The sequence below is a fragment of the Musa acuminata genome, chromosome BXJ2-5, assembly GCF_036884655.1.
Source record: "Musa acuminata AAA Group cultivar baxijiao chromosome BXJ2-5, Cavendish_Baxijiao_AAA, whole genome shotgun sequence".
Taxonomy (NCBI): domain Eukaryota; kingdom Viridiplantae; phylum Streptophyta; class Magnoliopsida; order Zingiberales; family Musaceae; genus Musa; species Musa acuminata.
In genome coordinates this window covers 45,893,029-45,912,382 of record NC_088342.1, presented here as the reverse complement: position 1 = coordinate 45,912,382, position 19,354 = coordinate 45,893,029, and the positions used below count along the sequence as shown (strand labels likewise).

At 37.9% G+C, this 19,354-nt stretch overlaps 3 protein-coding genes across 4 annotated transcripts; 2 read left to right on the top strand and 1 right to left on the bottom strand.

The window, feature by feature from the left end:
- Positions 1–15: 15 nt before the first annotated feature.
- LOC103986374 (cytochrome b-c1 complex subunit 8) lies at positions 16–2,666 on the top strand. The gene is made up of 2 exons (XM_009404368.3): positions 16–262; positions 2,411–2,666. The coding sequence occupies exons 1-2, from the start codon at positions 93–95 to the stop codon at positions 2,457–2,459; spliced, it is 219 nt and encodes a 72-aa protein (XP_009402643.1). The 5' UTR covers positions 16–92; the 3' UTR covers positions 2,460–2,666.
- Positions 2,667–3,640: 974 nt separating this feature from the next.
- On the bottom strand, positions 3,641–12,904 carry LOC103986375 (protein PSK SIMULATOR 1). Of its 2 annotated transcripts, none has more exons than XM_009404369.3 (13): positions 12,697–12,904; positions 11,997–12,518; positions 10,179–10,504; positions 9,881–9,973; positions 9,703–9,793; positions 9,246–9,339; positions 8,399–8,496; positions 8,064–8,133; positions 6,439–6,542; positions 4,884–5,000; positions 4,708–4,784; positions 4,569–4,613; positions 3,641–4,436 (listed from the first exon to the last, which is right to left on the bottom strand). In XM_009404369.3, the coding sequence occupies exons 2-13, from the start codon at positions 12,324–12,326 to the stop codon at positions 3,914–3,916; spliced, it is 1,968 nt and encodes a 655-aa protein (XP_009402644.1). In that variant the 5' UTR covers positions 12,327–12,518; positions 12,697–12,904; the 3' UTR covers positions 3,641–3,913. The 2 variants fall into 2 exon arrangements, with proteins under 2 accessions (XP_009402644.1, XP_009402645.1); XM_009404370.3 differs by having other exon boundaries at positions 12,707–12,904.
- A 4,490-nt stretch (positions 12,905–17,394) lies between these two features.
- On the top strand, positions 17,395–18,991 carry LOC135611895 (myb-related protein 308-like). The gene is made up of 3 exons (XM_065107541.1): positions 17,395–18,033; positions 18,113–18,242; positions 18,333–18,991. Exons 1-3 carry the CDS (start codon positions 17,901–17,903, stop codon positions 18,871–18,873), a joined length of 804 nt encoding a protein of 267 aa, XP_064963613.1. The 5' UTR covers positions 17,395–17,900; the 3' UTR covers positions 18,874–18,991.
- Positions 18,992–19,354: the final 363 nt, after the last annotated feature.

The window sequence follows — 19,354 nt, the reverse complement described above, 5'->3', positions numbered from 1 at the left end:
GTCGGTTCCCATTCATCGTGATCGCGGTTTGTAGGTTACTCTGTGATCGAAGGCGGCGCCGGCTAGAACTTGGAAGGGGAGAGACTAGGAGGATGGGGAAGACGCCGGTGCGGATGAAGGCGGTGGTGTACGCTCTATCGCCGTTCCAACAGAAGGTGATGCCCGGGCTCTGGAAGGATCTCCCTGGAAAGATCCACCACAAGGTCTCCGAGAACTGGCTCAGCGCCACGCTCCTCCTCGCCCCGATCATCGGAACCTACAGGTGCGCCTCTCTGTTTCTCTTTTTCCCCCATCTTTTCCTTGGTTCCTTGTTATGAAGGGCGCAAATTTCATCTTTGCCTTGCAATTGATTGAATCGGAAGGCATCAGATTAGGCGTTGGTTTCTTTCCTTTTCGGAAAAGATTGTCAGATTTGGAGACGCTTTCAAGTTGTAGCATCTGATCTGCTTTTTCAGATTGCATCTGTGCTCTCTCTCTCTCGGTGATTTTTGCCTTACTGTTGAAGCATATCGTCTATAAATGTGATCTGCAATTGAAATCTTTTGCGTATATTCGGTTCTTGTATTCATCTTCTGCTTCTTTTATGGCTTTGCTGTCAAATTTGTGATTTAGTGCTGAGGTTTACCCGGAAGAACCGAATCGGAGAGCTCTGAGTCTTCAGGCTTACTAGCCTATGTCTAATTGTTAGATGTGTTAGTATGTCGAGAAAAGAATATAAAAGGTCTTGTATTTCTTTGCAGAATCTTTATTGATTTGCTGTTTCGTCTCATTGTCAGGCGATCTGAAGTGGTTTTTGGTCCTAGTGTTTTATGAAGGTCATTCTCTTCATTATTGGAACAGTTCTTTTAGGCTCTTTTGAAAATGACTAGCATTTTCATTCCACAAAGATTAGTTGTTATCATAGATGATCACCTGGGCACCTGGGTGATCACTTGCTCATCAGGATCGTGTAAGTGTACTTATGTTGATGTTTATATACATTTATTTATCTTTCAACATATGTTACAGATTTGTTTATGTATTGCCCGTGTTAAAATAATAATGATGTATATGATACCTAGTGCTATATATTATTATTAATTTAATTGTTTTTACAAGCTACAAATTTTTCTTCCAAAATTTTTTAAAGCATCGACATGTAACTATACGAGCTTTACATGTAATTGTTAATCTTTCAAAACATATCATTTACAACTTACACATGTTAGCTAACTCAAAAATTGATGAGGTAATTTAGTACTCAATGGGCTATACATTTGTATGACTACTATGGCAGCTCATTGTACCCGGTTGTCTGAATCAAATCTGATATAAATTTCAGTCTCTCCATGAAAAGTATGGTTTTAAGCTGAGATATTGATTTAGGTGGGACCACCATACTCTGTACAATCTTGCTTTTTTTATATAGTTTTTTATTTGCTTAAGGACACTATTTCTCATCTCTGTGAATTTTTTTTTTTGGTTGTAAAATGGCTCATCTCTTTGATATTCAAAAGGGTGGAGGAAAAAGTTGAATAGCTGGATACCAAAATACCAGCTTGCTAGGAGCAGCATATGCATGAAATGGCTTAAGTACTGAAAAGCCTGTTGGTTAAACACCATTAAGAGTAGGATGCAAATTTGATGTAAACAAAGGGCCCCATTAATTTGTGGAGGTACCAATCTTGAGTTTGCAATAGCAGGTTTTCATCATAATATATTTCTGTAGTGAACTTTCATCATAATATCCTGTTCTTTTGTGTACTGTCATCGTAATGTCTTGGTTCCCTGCATTGTTGGAACTTTAGTATTCATGATTAAACAACATGGTGAGAAAGAGAGTGAAAAGTGTGCAGAGGTAGAAGCAGAAAAGGGAAGAAATAGGTTAGAATTAGCAAAAGGATATAACCATGACAGCTGGCCAACACCGAGGAGGAAACACTGCAGTTTATCAACACCGCTTAAAGTTGCCTTGGCTAGCAATATGGTACTGAGCCTCCGGGGATAAATTTGTTGAATGGCCTGCTGATAAATATCTTTCATCATAATATCTTTTGTTCAATGGCATGTTGATAAATTTGGTCTTATTTCTTTAGAGCCTTCTCAAATAAGAGTTTGCTTCAATTGCTAACCTCACTATGGAGGTGCCACTGTGAGCTTTCATCATAATATCTTTTGTCGGATGGCCTGTTGATAAATTTGGTTTTATTTCTTTAGTCTTCTCAAGTAAGAGTTTGCTTCAATTACCAATGCTTACTAAATTGGATAAGACAACCTTTCCATTTGTTATCTTTCTGAAATGAGAGATTAAGCTAAGAACATGATATTGTTGCATATCATAACATTTTAAAATGTAGACTTGTGTTATGTGTTTATGAGTCCTCTTTGTATTGTTTAAATGCTTATGTGGATCTTTTATATGTTGATGCAGTTATGCCCAGTACTATATGGAGAAGGAGAAGTTGGAACACAGGTACTAAGGATGATATGGCTTTTGGTGAATTCAATCCACTCAGAAAGGTGTTTTGAGAGTTATTTTGCAGTCCCTTGAATTGTAAACTTCAAAACAGAAAATTACTGTAATGTCAGAGGATTGATCTGCTTCGCTTGCAAATAATCTGAGAATCTGAACTCGGTTTATTAGTCTCTTGTTACAGTTTCCGGAATAAAGTTGATGTTTCACAATATACAGTTTTTTTTTTTTTGTTATACTAAGCTGATAGAAATGTTGGATAGCTTATTCGCGTCAGTGGCCATCCATCTCTCTGATGTCCCTGCTTACCAGATGTGGAACAGTTTGATATAAGCTTAAGAGCCCATCCTTTGTGATCTTTTTGTGTTGGTCCTTTTTATGACAAAGTCCCATGTATGCTAGTGCTATGTACATGTTGCCAGCTGACTTCTGCTGCTGATCTTGGGTGTTTTATGAATTCTTTGCAAAGGACTTGCTCATAACATAGTTCATCTCTTGGAGACTGTTATGTTACAAGAATGCAGTTGTTTTCCTTGAATGGAAAAAAAGGAAAAAGAAAGAACATGTAGATACTGGTTTATTATTTACCAGAAATTTAGTGAACAGTGACAACAGTCTGAAACTGTGGTTTGAGAACCCTATTGCAGTTATGAATATTCTAGGTCATTTAAGTGAGCATCTTAACTAGAATTTATGAGATTTGGGGAAAATAGAAGTGATTATTGCAACTGTGATAGGTGAATTAGAAAATCCCAGTCAATTGATATGTTAAATGTGTGTGATGTTCAATTGATCTGTTTAGTTGTAAGCATCACTGGATGTGGCTTGCAGCTACATAGTTTTACCATTTAATTACAACCATTTGTCTGTCACTGTGCTTAACTATCCATTTATATGTCACATTATTTGAATCATGTTCTATATCTGCTTAATAACTTGAGAGAATATCAACCATGATATAGATAGTTCTGGCATTTAATACTGCATTATCTTTTTGTATGGAACCTTATCTAGAACTGCTTGATTGAACTGCTTAATAATTTCATTTATTGTCTTTACTACTCATGGCATATGGAGAATCAGACCTTAAAAAAATGGAGAAACCCTAGCTTTGTTGGTCAGGACGAAAACAATTCTACTGTAAATGTTTCCATAATGAGTTACTAAAACAGCCCTTCATGACCAGTGTAGAACGCAGAAACATTGAACTTTTATTATCAGAAATATCATCTGGAAGCTTAACATATTAATCACACCAATTCAACTTTTTCGCCAGCGATGGATCAACCAACTAGTATGATACAAAGTCACCCGCATTGCCGTCTCCATCTCTCTGCACAATGCCTTAGCATGCAAGGTTCCATATGAACTCCGTCTTAACGATAATTCACTGCACAAGATGTGTTAACAGCACAGGTGCATGGATAAGAATGGCCTCCTCAATCCGCAGATCATGGTGCTTCATAGTTTTCTGATATTGTCCACTCGATCAATCACGTCCAATGCTTTTATCTTGTCAATGTCAAAGTCGATGACAGGAAGCATCGACTGCCTTCTCACCGCGAAGAGATCTTTCGTACTAGAACTGGTTGGTGAATGACTGTTGCTCTTGCTCAGCCTGTAGCGCTTGCTTGTTTTCCTCTTTGCCGTGTCGAATTCCTGACTTTTGCTGATCCCGGGGGTCAATTTTCTGAATATCACATACCGCAGCATTTCTTCATCTTCTTGGGTGAGCACCGGCGATGGAGCATTTGGTTTAATAGGGGTTGATGTTACGATCAAGCTGTTCTGTGTGGGTGAATGAACTGGAGATTTCATCGGAGACCTGATTCCTCCAGTGTTGGATTTTGAGTGACAGACAAGATGGTGAAGCCACACGAGTAATTCAAGTATGTAAGCTTCGGTCTTCTCTTTGTCTGCATGGTAGAGTGTCTCTAACCGGATCAATTCTACCTGCCCAGCAGGCTTTTGATTTACTTCGGACCTGAAAATAAGGAAAGCAATTTGCTAGGCTTCCAATACTGAGGAAACAGAGATCTTATATGAGGAAGAATGGAAAATGCCGTGGGCTAATAAAAGAAACAAGGATCAAAGTATCAAGACTCTGATTGCTTACCCGATGTTTGCCCACTCTCCAACCCAACCAAAACCATGGTGAGCCCTAAATAAGTTTCAGCAACAAACAGAAATATAAACATATATCACTTGATAAGTTTAGAAGTTCAAAGGACGAATTGCAGGGATAACTAAATTACTTGGTCGTGTTATTGGCTATTGGAACAAGCCACCGCAGGGTTTTTTCCATCTCTGCTTTAATTTGAGGAATAGTAAGCTGCAAACTTAATGGAAAAAAAGGTTAGAAAGCAACCAAAAGTAGAATTTGTTATAATATTAAGTGTAGCAAGGATGACAGGTTTTAGTTATTGCATACCTCCTCCTTGATTTGAAATGATTGCAACCTAGAACGGATTGCATTTTTAATTGTTGGAGGCAAACCTTGGTACAATGAGTCCCTTGTATTTTGAGGTACAGAGCTTGACCGTGAGACCTATATATAACTAATGATTAGTAGATAAAAAGGTTTAAAAACATATCATCAAACAGATATACATGACTGGCAGATATGCATCAAGAGCAGTGGTGCATGGTTAATCATATTTATGGCTGCCAAAGTACCATCTGTGAAGGTCATGATGTGGATCTTGAGCAAGAATAAACGGTACCTTGTCAATCAAATTGTAAGTGAGATCATGTTGGTAGACTACCATAAAAGTTTACATGGTTCAACAATTGAATTAAAGAATTAGGAGCTTTATGTTTTGAGCAAAGTTTTATAAAAGCTATACTAAAAATGTACTGCCATCTGACAACGCAAAATTGTTCTTTGTCTCTGACTCAACTTAATTCTTTGTAGTTGATCTAAGAAACTCACATCAACATAGGACATGCTGATCATGAAGCTCCATGAAAATACTCTGAAGTTATAATTGGGGCAGAAAATAGCATTTTCTGTACATGTTGTGTGAAGCTCTGCACACACTAATAGAGGTGAACCAGGAATGACTTACCGTAACACAGAAACTTACCACCATCAAACTTATGTATCTACATTCTGGTTGAAACATTTCATTCTGACATTCGTCGATGTGCAAAACTAAGGGCATTGAGTGGATTAACATGTAACTTCAAACATAATGGACTGGACCAGGATTCTTTTAGACCAAACCATCCAGTTCAGTACAAATTTTACTTAGAATGGGTTAGAGTTAGTCCCGCTTGATTATAGGCTTTAAGTATGATTCGCTTTACCGGTCCGTACCGATGTACCGACCGGTTGTCGGTATGGTATGTACCGACGTACCAACACAGTCCGGTGGGGCATACCGACAGACTGGTATGTACCACTCATACTGGTCTCCTATCATATCGGTGCATACCTCCTATACCGGGCGGTACATCGTGGTATGACGAACCTGGCTTTAAGAAGCTGCAGCTGTTTGCATCTGAAGCAAGAACTGTTGACCCAACACAACAGATCCTTGAGGGCTAGAAGGAGTAGAGGAGGGATGGTCAAAGGTAAAAAAAAAAAGAAAAGAGGAATGCTGCACTTTAACTCTATATTTTGCGGAATAGTTGAGATTTTTCTTTCTTTTCTTGCTTCTCAGAGTACCAGCACAACACTAAAGGTTGATTGTTGACATGGCATGGCATGGTGGCATGTGCCATCTCAATGGCTGGCCAGCATGGATGGTGCTGGTGAAACATACAACCTTGACCAGAAAGTAACTGCATTAAATTTAAGATATGCTGGTTTACATGGGCTACAACTCTAGACAGAAAAACAACTAACCTTCTCTCTCAAAAGACCTTAAAAGGGAAAATGTTTTTGATGTAACAAAGAATGTCAAGAGGTATCAAATAAAAAAAAACTCATATACTAGAAAAATATTTTGTGAAATGGAAGCAAGTTGAAGCCAATGACTCACAAGAGTGTCAATCTGAGTTATGATATTTGCATAATGCAGCGCAAGGCCAGCAGGTCCCAGTCTTCTCTGGCTCTTCATAGTTTCCTCTTCTGTTTTGTCAGTATCTACAGTTCGATAAATTGCAAATTTTGTTTAGCAAGCAATTTGAATGTGTACATAATAATAAACCTCACACGAGCTAGAAGATCAAGTTTAGGTGAATTCTTTTTGAATCTCACACGTAGTCACAAAACAAACCCCTTTATTTATGTTACTTCACGTAGTAACAAAAATTGGAAAGAATTGTTCAATGAGACTAATTCCAACAAACATGATATTTAAAGCATGATACATGAGAGATTTGACAAAATTAAAGGATTCTGATAACACCTGTTTATTTGCAAAAGCAATATAAGTTACATTGAGGATAGGTATGACAAATACCACAAGACAATTTCTTTTATTGGTAAATAATTACCTTTGATCAATGGACTGTCGTACTGCCTAATATGTTCCAAAATGGATGATATGTACCAGTTTGAGAGATAGCTGAGATGCGGACCAACCCATTTTGGATGGTACACAGGAAACATGAGGCATACGAACAAGTATGCCTCACGTATCAAAAGTTACCAACCGGTACCAGTACTGGTCGAATTTCGACGGCACATACATCATGGTGCTAGGACATGAGAATTATGGGGATGATTAGTGTATCTTGAAATGCAAAGGTCAACTCTGTAGAAGGCTTAAAATAGAACTTGAAATATCAAAATAAATATTTATTATTTTATTATAGTGAATTCAACAACAAGATGCAGTTCAGAAAACAAGGCTCCTGACACTTTAGATATGCAATCTTACCAATGCATTGTTTAGAGGCAGCAACTGTAAAGAACTTAAAGCTCATTTTGCAGTCTGCTTACAGTGATTATGGTTGGGAAAAATGCTTGTTTTGAGATTTGGGAAATTGTCAGGCTAACACCTTAAAAATATCAAAGAAGAAAACCTGGTGCCACCATCAACACCAAAACAATACTCCTGCTACCACTGGTAGCCAATAACCTACAGGGTAGAGAACAAGTCTGCTCCCCCTATTTTCTAACCCATAATGGATGGTCCTCTTCTTTTATTGTGTTCATTTGGTTATAGCCATTTTTCATATATCATTATAAGGTCAGTGCACTACCCATACCATGTGTTGGCAGTATGATGCAAGTAGCATACTGATCCGAGCAGCAACCGATACTTGTTGCTAGTTAAGATTTGAACCCTTGCTTCTTCTTTCATGGGGTTCATGCCTAGAAACTAATTTTCAAAGGTATTCAGCAAATTACAATTTTTTTATTTAAGTATGATATCGTCAAAAACAGATACCATCATCAGGTGGAAAAGAATAAAAAAGGAACAGGGGCAAGATATAATGAAGAGTGAGTGATCCCAACAAAATAAAGCATATATAAACAAATATAAGTGAACCCAACATAATAAAGCATATTAAGCGTAACAGTTATCAGAGATAAGTACTGAATAATCTGATTAATTTCATAAGAAGATATGCACAAATACCTCACAAGCATGTTAATAATGTTAAAGCAAGTGAAGAAAAATATAAAACTAAACAGATACAAGATTAGGTTAAGTACCAGTGCTTCCAAAGATATAATAAATCTCCAAGTGTAAGAAATGGACAATGTCTACAAGCTTTTCCAGTGCCTACAACAGAACAATGTCAAATTTTTCTTCCAAAAAAAAGAAACTTATGACTTGTATGGCTAACATCTGAACTTTTGTTCTTTTGATACCACCATAGAGCACACATAGGTCACAAAGAAAAATCATGAGTCAGCAGTCTATATTGAGACAAAACGGACATTTGGTAGAGGTGCCATTTTGGTCAGATAAAATGGTATATAACTTGGCAAATATATTACCTGCTGACAATTATATAGAACGATCTTGAAGCAACATGTGTGCCTACCTCTTCCAAATTCTTGGACCAGAGTGATCTCTTCTTCAAGGATTTTACATGCTTTCTTTGGCTCTTCAATTCTTGCCTTAGGATTTGGAGATTATCACCTACATATCGATTAAAAACTTACATCTAAGATGGTGGTTATCAACATGTTGCCAATTGAATTTTGGTTTCACAAAAATTACCACAACATAAGACAGGAAACAGCTTTTCATTTAACATGAGGGTTTCTCTGGTAAATATCATCATGAATGCAAGTGAATGAATAAAATTAATGATATGAAAACATGCCAATGAATAAAATAAATGATATAAAGAAGAATGATCAGAAAACCATGTTACTTCAGCTATTTTGTGTACTTGATGTCAGATGGTGTCAAAACATATTCAATCACTCATCCTCATATTGTATTTATCAACCTACATGGTGCTCACTAAGCGCACTCTCACTAATGTACCCTCCTATTAATGATGCATTAAAGAAATATTTGAATGCACTCTCCTATACAAGTCTTTATATCACATGTCCACCAAAATTGATAAAAAAAAAACTCAACTAATTTATATCCCAAATATTCAAGTGACGTTAATGTTTTCAAATAGCATGTTTACCATATCTTAGCTACTGCCATAGCTGGAGTTTTGACTCCACTGGAGCAGAGCCACAACTTTAATTGTGACATTTATAGTAATGTTAAAAATCTTGTGAATCTTATCTGTGCATGGTATATCAAGTGACACTGTGAGATTATAATCAGAAGCAGTGGTAGTGTCTGGATATAATCTTTGGCTGGTGCAGAAGACAGCATATCAGAGAAAACAAGTGGTGTCAGAGTATAAAAGAGTAACTAACCTCTTTGAAATCCTGTTGCACTATCCTCTTCTTGATGCTTTCTCCTATAATCTTGCTCAAATCTATCCAAGGTGTGCAACTCGTGGTATAATTCCTATGAGAACAAAAATGAAATCAGCAAGAAATTTTCAAAAAGTAAGCCAAAGCCTTATAGGGAAATCAACTATGGAGCCTGACTTCCTCATGGTGTTAACTGTCATGTTAAGTAAAACCCCTGAGTTCTCAGACCATCTAATTCCAGTTAATACAGAAGTATACTAAAAAACGACACCATTGCAAGCATGTCCACAGGGATTAAAGCATTACAAGCATATACAATATCTCCTTGACAGATGCAGGATAGTTGGCATAGCTAATTGTATGTGATATAACAAATAACAACTACCACATTATGCTAATAGGAAGAAAATGGGAACACTTTGCAACAATCAATCCACTAGTGAAGAAATATACTCACAGCTGTATTCTGAGCCAAACTCATGAGTTGCTCCATCACTGTTTCTGCTACTTCTTTCAGCTGATTTTGAGGTGGAAGTTCTGATGCTAGTCTAGTATTAACAAACATATAATTTAAGAATTCTATAGATAACAGAATTTATTTGGGTAATTATATAAAATACATATTGAACTTTTACTTGTCAAAATAGCGTTCCAAATTGTGCCATTGAGGATCTTTGCAACGATTTCCAAAGCGGACAACCTCTTTTGAAAATACTTTCAACTCTTCCCTGTTCAAATGACATAAAAAAATGACATGCTTTTTCTATAAAAAAAGTTATTGGCATTCAATTGACCAAGGCTATCATATCTATATATATATTTGTGTGTGTGTGTATGTGTGTGCAAGGAGAAAATCTCAGAAACTATTGAAGTTATATAATTTTATTTATCAAGTGGCCGAATAAATGAACGACGAAGCTACAAGGAATGAACCTTTTGTCAGCAGCAGCGATCCTTAGCAACTCATCTATGTCTTTGGATATTAGGTGTTGTACACCTTCTGATGGAAGAACCACTTCCTTTAAATGCTTTATGTTCTCCTTTGAAAGTGATTGCATAAGATTGAACCCTTTAACTATTGTGTTGGCAACTTCAAAAGATAAAATCGATATTTTATTTCCTTTTGTTGACCCTCCGGATACAAAAGCACCACTGAGGTGCAAACTCGTCATGCTACTACCAAGTGTGTCCAGTACCTCCACTGCTTTGCCAAGCCCAAGACTACCTGCCTTGCCCAAAACTGAGCTCACTTCTGAAACCTGAAACACAATAACCTGTAAATAATAAACCTAGTGTACAAGTAAGAAGACTACAATTAACGAGTTCCAACACAAACATATGCAAGGTTGACTGTACAAATAGAGCATCGCAAAATATATAAAATGTTTGTAAATAACTTATTACAGAAACTAAGGGATCATTATGCTAGTTAAACTTTATTAAGACAGCATGTATAAGCAAAATAATAGAAGAAACAAATTAGAGGACATATTAACATAATGAAACACAGATGTCCAGTCTTCTTAAGCAGGAAGCTAGATTATCTTTCATTCTGTTGTTCATGTATGAAATGGCAGATAATGCTACATAAGAACTTGTCAACTTAAGGACGATTCAGAACTTGACCCATTGATCAAACTCAGCCGGATGTGCATTATTTGAATGAGACAAATGATTTTCGTCATGCTAGCTAGGATTCCAAGTCTGAAGTAACATAGTTGTATACATGTTGAATATATACCTTCTAAAGCAGAATTCTTGACCCAAAATAGCACACCTCACGGTACTTGTATGAAAAGCATATAATGATAAGCAGATGGATGAAAACTGGTCCACTGGACGTCCAATAATGATGATGTATTGATTTTACGTATTAATTATATACTAAAAACATAAATTGGCAATTATGAACTGTAACAGAAATATGAATAGGTAATTATACTGCTCAAATAATGCACTGAGTTTGAACAGACCAGCATGCATAGCATTCTTCCTGATCAGTCCGGCAAGTTGGTTATGGCATTCTTGTATATGATTTGTATGACAAGTTTGTGTTATTCAAGGAACGAACCTCTTGCCATGTTATAAGACAATACCTTCAAGGCTCAACATGCTTGTTCCTCAGGGACAGGGACGAAGGTAGACCATATGCAAATAGCATCTGTGAAAAATCTAAGTGCATACTGACTCTAAGATTAAAGTCAAATTATTTAGCATGGAAGTGAGAATCTAGAGTGCCTAAAAAGATAAATACAGTGTTTATCTTAAAGGCCCTTGTGATCTTTTCATCAACAATTTTCCATGAGTGATGATGAATGAAATCTTAGGAGGTATCAACCATCTGGAAAAAAAAATGAAAACATTTAACAAAATATGATTTCGACAAATATCTTAAGTAACATCACAATGAAGCTAATGACAGCCAGTCTCCCAAACATGCATCCAATGAATTCACTCTTTTTGCCCACTTGCATTTTAAGAAAGCATAAGAAGTGGCATTTCTGTGATGTATATGTCCAATTTTTTTATTATGTGAGGTCTATAAGATAACATATCCAAATCCCTATGAACTAGTATGGCCAGTATCATGCACTGTTTGCATCCTCGCCAAGATCATGAAATCCAAGTATGCACCATCTTAAACTATTTCATCTTTCTTATGACCAATATCTTGAAACATAACAGTGGTAAAAAATCAACCAACCTTGCCATCCCATTACGAGCAAGAGAACTATCAGGACATGAACTTGCCTTGGTAGCCCCGGCCTTTCCAGAGGTGGAAGGCTTTGACTTGGTTGACCTGGACTTCTGTGAGAGAGACCTCAAGAACTGCGGCTCGGTGGCCTCTGCGGAAGTGGCTGGAATGTTTCCACCAGGCGTTCTCACCCCCTCCGAGGAGGAAAAAGGCTGTTGTTGCAGCCGCTTTTCCTTAGCTTCTGTTGCCATGGAACGGACCGAATCCCCTTGCTTCTTACTACGGGATTGAGTTGGTAGTGGGTTATCTCTGAGTCCATTGGAATCGAAGGTAGTCTCACTGGGCGACTTATCCACAGCGGATCTTTTCGAGCAAAGCCCGCCCATCGTCTTGAGCGTTTAGCAAATCTCAATTCTTCTTTTCCCTCCGTATACACGAATTCTCAACAAAAATTGTCACAAAAGCCACGATCCTTCAAAGAAAACGATCCCGTGGAGCCTCAAATCCCTGACGCCATGAGCAGTTCCGACGTAGATAGCAGCTGCAGCTCCACCAGTTGAACCCAGCCATTTACACACCTGAAACAAAAGTGATAACATCTGGATTCAGAATCCAAGCCCGAAATTCCAAATCGAAACCAAAACCGGTGCAGCGGACGACAGAACGATCAACAAAGCCAGAAAGATGGGATTTTTTCTCCAAGCATCCAAATGTAGAGAGGCATGAAAAGCAACAAGGGGAACAAAAAGGCCGCACTTTTACGGACCGATCGGAGGCGGAAAAAGAGCAGGAAAAATGGCGAAAACGAGCTGGATGATTGATTGATTGATAGATCCACCGGTCAATCAAGATCCAATCTTTGTGCTTCCCACGGCATCCGAAGGCAGTAAAGGGACCCCGAGAGAGAGACAGAGGCTCCTGCGATGCTTCGCCGCGGCAGCACTGAAGAGACAGAGAGAGAGAGGGACACCAACAACCAAAAATAGCTATAGCCACAGCCCACAAAGGGAAGCGAAGCTGGTCAAACCCAAACACTTCCGGTCTTCCACGCACACTCTCTTTTTATATGTCTCGGTCTTTATCTGTTGCGTGAATCAGCCTTTTAGATTTCCTTTCTCAACTTATGATAGAGAATATAGAAGCTCATGGCATCATTAGATACATACAAATGACTAAACTAATTGAAACAATAGCTATCCAAATTTTTCATTCAAAGTTTATCTTTGAATCCTCCATAATCCTAATTTAGTTATCATCTTCTTGTCCCAAACTAAGTTTCCTTTGCCACAACTTACTCATGGCAGCTGACTGCTGGTAGGCCAAAGGGACAATTGCTCCATCATATCCTTTGGGGAATCCAAAGATGGAACAGATTGCTTGATCAAGTTGTCTAAAGAATGTTACAACAGTTAGCAGGCATTTTAACTATGAGCTCCATGGAGTAGTCACAGGATCAAGATGATCTCATTAATTCAGTATTGCACTTGATATCTTATGGCATGTACTTACCAGTCATTGGGGCTGAACATTTGTATGAACATTCTGAAAAATGCAATAAAAAAAAAGAGAAAAGAATATGGCTGAAGTCCAACAAATATTGAATTTGGCAGTTTCTTTTGACCAGTTCTCATTCCCTGCTGAAGATTTGAATGAGATGTATGAAGAGCTAATGACCTCAACCAATCAAGAAAGTGTGCCAAGAGTCATTGAAAAAAGACAAGTTGTAGAGTTGCAGCATCTCCTTTTGCCATGATGAGATCACAAAGACATAAAACAAGGCAGGCAAAATTTGGGTGAGTTGGTAAAGGTCATGAAGAGAAATAATTATGGCCAAAAAAGTATAAAATATAATCTCATGAACAAACTCTTACATTTAGGGGCAAAACCAGAAGTCACATAGTTACTGAGTCCTATATTTAACATTGGAGAAACCAGGCATTTAGTTCAATTTAATCATTAAATTTGATAGGTATGCTCTGCTCCCTTTGTCTATTGCCTTTTTTTCTTTGTAGCAGGTGATATATTTTGCTGATCACCAAAAAGATTATTTGGATCCATTAGCCTGTCATAAACATGTCCATGATGCTCTTCATTAAACTAATTATCTCTAGATGCACCAAAAGGATGGAATGAGATCTTTGTCTGTCAGGCCATGAATGTTTCTTTAGGATCATAGCTTGATTTATTTGATCCGGCATTTCCGGTAAGATCCGATCATTTTCTTTAAAGGCAATGGAGATCTTAAAACAAAAGGTTATGTTGGGTGAGGGGCAACAATTACAACACTTTGTTCATGTTAGCTCATGGGATTAGAATTATCATGAGAGGGTGAATTATTCAAGGAAATCATTTCCCTCAAAAATAATGGAAAGAAAGAAGACAATTAAGAAAAATAGACAGATGTTGATACCAAGAAATAAATTATAAAGTTCAGAGACAAGTTTGGCACAAAGGAAAATGAATGATGCAATTTAAACTTACAAGGATTCCTGGTCATAAAGAAGAATGATCTCCACACATGTTAGAAAAGACTCCTCACTGGCCTCCCAAGAAGCATGTCTCTAAATAATAAACATGAACCTATCCAAAGATCAGGCTGCCTATCACAACACTGCAGATAGTTAAGTAGATATTGCAATTATTTCAGGAAAGTGTGTGTGGGAAGAGGAAAACACTGGATTTTAATTTGCAAAATTTTAGAAACTAGCAGAGCTGATTTCATAATTAAATGTGTTAGAGCTCATCTGTGACATGTCATTGAAGTCTTTATGCACATTCCAAGCTTCCACTGTCTTTTAGCTCTGAGTAACAAATCAACAATTACTCTTCTTTGCAAAAGTTAAAATAGAGATATGCTCTGAAAAATAATTACTCATTTCAGATTTCCTTCTGAATTCTGTTACATGTTTATATGATTTAATTGAACTGAGGATCTTTCAGCTCCAGTAAATGTTTCAATTTCTTAAAACGAGATCTGACAGAGCCACATTGTAGGGAAGATGGTCAATGTTTCTTTCTTGTTTGCATTTACACAAAACTCATCCGAGTATTTTGTTAAGATGCATGTTTTATGTTCTTTTCTGAAACTTCAGATTGAGACCTAAATTGTTCTGCAAAATAAGCTGAAAACATAATTTGATGAGACACAAACATTGTGACTTGCGATTCACCAGAAAAAGTACTCATATGGTACGAGGAACATTAGCTGCATTGGGTGAAACTGCTGAATTTGTTATGGTTTAGCTTCAGCATGAGCAATTAATTTAATAGTTTTATAAATGATATCACGAAAACAAACTCCTTTTCTCCTTTTTTGGAATTCCAACTTCATTGGAACTATTGCCTATCAAGCTAAACTGATTAAAATGAAAAAGGAAGCTACAAAATTTGGAAGTTAGTCTACCATAATATAAATGCAGGCAACATATATAAGTAACTATAGCTAATCAGTAATGGTAGGTTTAGGAAGTTATGGATCAAGTAGACTTTTTGCAGTGTATATATAACAGAGAGTCTTCCAGCCTCGATACAAAGAAATAATGATATAAACATCAATCCAACTAAACCTCCTTTCTCCTTTTTCCAAATTCCGACTTCATCGGAACTATTGCATGTCAAACCAAACTGATAAATAGAAAAGAAAGCTACAAATTTTGGAAGTTAGTCCACCATAAGCCTATAAATGCAGCCAACAAATATAATTAGCTATAGCTAATCACTATTGGTATAGGTTGAGGAGGTTATGGATCAAGTAAGTTTATTACACTATAAAGAAAAACAAAGTTAGGTAGAGAGTCTTCCAGCCTCAATACAAAGAAATAATGATATAAATTACTAACCTAACCAAAACTTTGCTTTGCTCAATGCTGGTAGGCCATCCAACATTAGGTTGTCAACAATAGCACATATAGCAGCATATTCTTTGCTCAAACAAAAGACAACTGGTGTACAGGTTGAATGATTCCAATATCTAAGTCACAGAAGACAAGTGTTCCTACTTGACCTACAAAGCGACTCATTGAACAACGAAACATGTGACTATATATCTGATTGGACTCAGATATTTGATGATAAATTTCTTAAGTATATGTTTCAGAAAAAATATAGAATTCATGTATGAACTGAATCTTTTAAGAATATAAGGGTCAATGCCTCATTGGCTCAAATGCATGATTAGATCGCAGACTAAGCTCGGCTTACATTCGCAAAGGAGTAACCAATAGACCTTTTCGTAGCAATATAGCAAGAGTTGTTGAATTTTTGTTTCATGGTTATTTCCTATTCCCTAGTTCACAAGGGTCCTTTCTGGTGGCATTCTAGTACATCACAATTATGTCAATTTTAGAGTTGAGCTCTCATGTGTATGTCAGTATGATGCATGGAAAACAGAGCTTTAAGGTTAATGTGAGTCCATTTAGACCCTTTCTCATGCCATTAGACCTGATAATAGTAGAGAGAAAAGGCTGTATCAATGCAATACATATGCTTGTTGATTATCTTAGCTTTCCTCTTGATGCTTCAGTAGTTTGGAAAGTTCTGTGAAATTGCTACACTGATCAAAGAAGAACAAGTATTTTGATGAAAAGAGGAACCATGGCATACTTCAACAAATGTTTAAAAAGCTTGAGAGCTGTATAAAATATCAATGTCAGGTTTCTAGGAACAAAAGATGAAACTCTCAGATTTCTGAAGTCTCAGCTTTTCTTGCATACATTTCTAATATCAGGTTTCTAAGTTCTCTGACATGCACATGGACAAAAAATTTGAATTGTTAGATTAGTTTAACCAGGCTAGTAGTTGACTAACCAGCAGAAACAAAGAGAGATCCAAACCAGCAGTGAATAGTTTTGTCCTTCTATATGCTGAACATGAAATATGTAGTTTCTTCTGCACCTTCTTACTTGTGGGTGAAGAAGCAACCATGACCAGTAATAATGGTGCATCTGCTCACCTGCTTTAAGTCAGATGTCAAAGCTAATACATGAAGTCCATAAAGACATGATAAATTTGAGTAGGGGGAAGAAAGGAAGATGGTTGGTTGCTTGTTGACTTTTGCTATGTTTGTTGCCTTAAGTAGGTAAGAACAGATGGAAAAGGCAAAGCACTAGCTATATTGACTGAAACATCAGAAAGTTTTTGCTGCTAATCCTCAATTCAGGGACAATTTGGCACACAAGTTGACCATCATTTATTTGTCTGCTGTTTAAGCCTAGATATACAATCATCATACTCTGGCTACCAATATGAATAGTTTGTGCTTGTTTCCAGTTCAAGCATTTATCACTTGAACCAAAATCAAAATCTTCACCATGAATGATAGATGTGATTTAAGGAGACAGCAAATTCCAAGATCAACTTATTCACTAAGAAATTCAGATCAATTGCAAGGTGATTGATATCTCATTATTCTTATCAGAAATATAGAAAAGGAAAACAAAGGACTGACACTTGTCTTAACAATATTACTGTTCTCTTGCCATGATTCATCATGTTTCACTTCTGAGCTCTGACATAATTGATCATCCATCATAGCTGATGTGACTCTGTACTTGCAGCTCTATCATGTACATCACTGATTAGCTTCATAATCTATGACTTGAAAGTTTGGAGATCACATTGCTTCCTTGTAGGTGAATCATAATAACATCTCTGATGGTTTTTGTGTTTTACAGAACATGAACAAATAAGCAAGAGATCATCACATCTTTACAAGGTGGAAGACAGTGGAACAAGTGGAGGTGGATCTGAGGGTTAAAACACTCATGCAAACATGAAGCTATCAACCTTCCACATCCACCTTTGCAGCCACTACTTACTTGCACCAAGTCGGTCAAATGGCTCCATTTATACCACTCTCCACTCCCACCTCTTTAAGAGCTAAAGGAGCCTGAGAACAGGAACCAACATCTCTCTCTCTCTCTCTCTCTCTCTCTCTCTCTCTCTCTCTCTGAGAGACCACTATGGGCAGGTCTCCTTGTTGCGAGAAGGCTCACACGAACAGAGGAGCATGGACTAAGGAGGAAGATGAACGCCTCATCGCCTACATCAAAGTTTATGGCGAGGGCTGCTGGAGATCTCTCCCAAAAGCGGCAGGTCGGTCGACTTCTCACTTTGCAGGTCTCCCTTAGCACTGTCATATGCTTCTGTCTTCATGACTGGATCTTTCTTTTAGGCCTTCTTCGATGCGGCAAGAGCTGCCGGCTTCGGTGGATAAACTACCTGCGGCCGGGCCTCAAGCGCGGCAACTTCACGGAGGACGAAGACGAGCTCATCATCAAGCTTCATGGGTTGCTTGGAAACAAGTATGGCAACACCACCCACCACTCTTCTTTTGCTGTGTTCATTAGAGCTTCATGATGATTGACGACGACATTGATCGTTCCTGGTCTCAGGTGGTCTCTGATCGCCAGCCGGCTACCGGGGAGGACGGACAACGAGATCAAGAACTACTGGAACACGCAGATCAAGCGCAAGCTCATCGGCCGCGGCGTCGACCCTCAGGCTCACGGCCCGGCCAACGGCTGCGCTGGCCTCGCCATTAATCCTTCTCGCCCACGAGGCGTCCCCGTGGCAGTCGACGAAGCCACTGTGAACCCACCGTCGACCGGGTTGGCCGAGGACGGGCACAGCAGCGTCACAAGCATGGACGACGAGCGCTGCCCCGACCTCAACCTCGACCTCTCCATAAGCCCTCCTTGCTCGGAGGCCACGGAGGCGACGCCGATGTCAGGTCCACCATGCGCTCCGGTCATCTGTCTGTGCTGCCATCTGGGTCTGCAAGCCAGTGAAGCATGCAGCTGCCAAGCGACTCCAATCCTCCATGTTCTCAGATACCATAGATCCTTGGAAGAAGAAGAAGAAGAAGAAGAGCAACACATTGATTGGTTTGTCCATGACCACTGCAGCAGAGTGATTAACCATGTTGCAGGGTGATGATTCTTTGTTACAGGATGTGGAGAATTTGGCAATGTTTTGGTTGCATTTGTTGTTGATGCAATGATGCAAACAAAGATTGGTATGACAGAGTCTTGTCATTCCATGTTGGAGAGCATGTGATGTGTCTACGCTACGTTGCTCAATCCCACACTCATTTACTGTTATCTTTCAGATAACACTGTCATCCTTCCTAAGCTTGGAAACAATAATATATTTGTCCCTTTAAATTTTAATATAACTAAAAACTCATAATATTATTATAATCATAATAAGTTTTTAAAAGTGTATTGATGCATGCAAATAATACTTAGAAATTAAGTAGTGTTTTTTTTCCTTGTAGGGAGAAAATAAAGCAGTGTTGCAAAACATATTCTCTCTTGCACTGTTACTGTTTTTACTTAATGTTTTTCTCAATATAAAAATGTTTTTTGTTTTTTTGATAATATATAAAAATAGGACCCTAATATTAAATTATTTG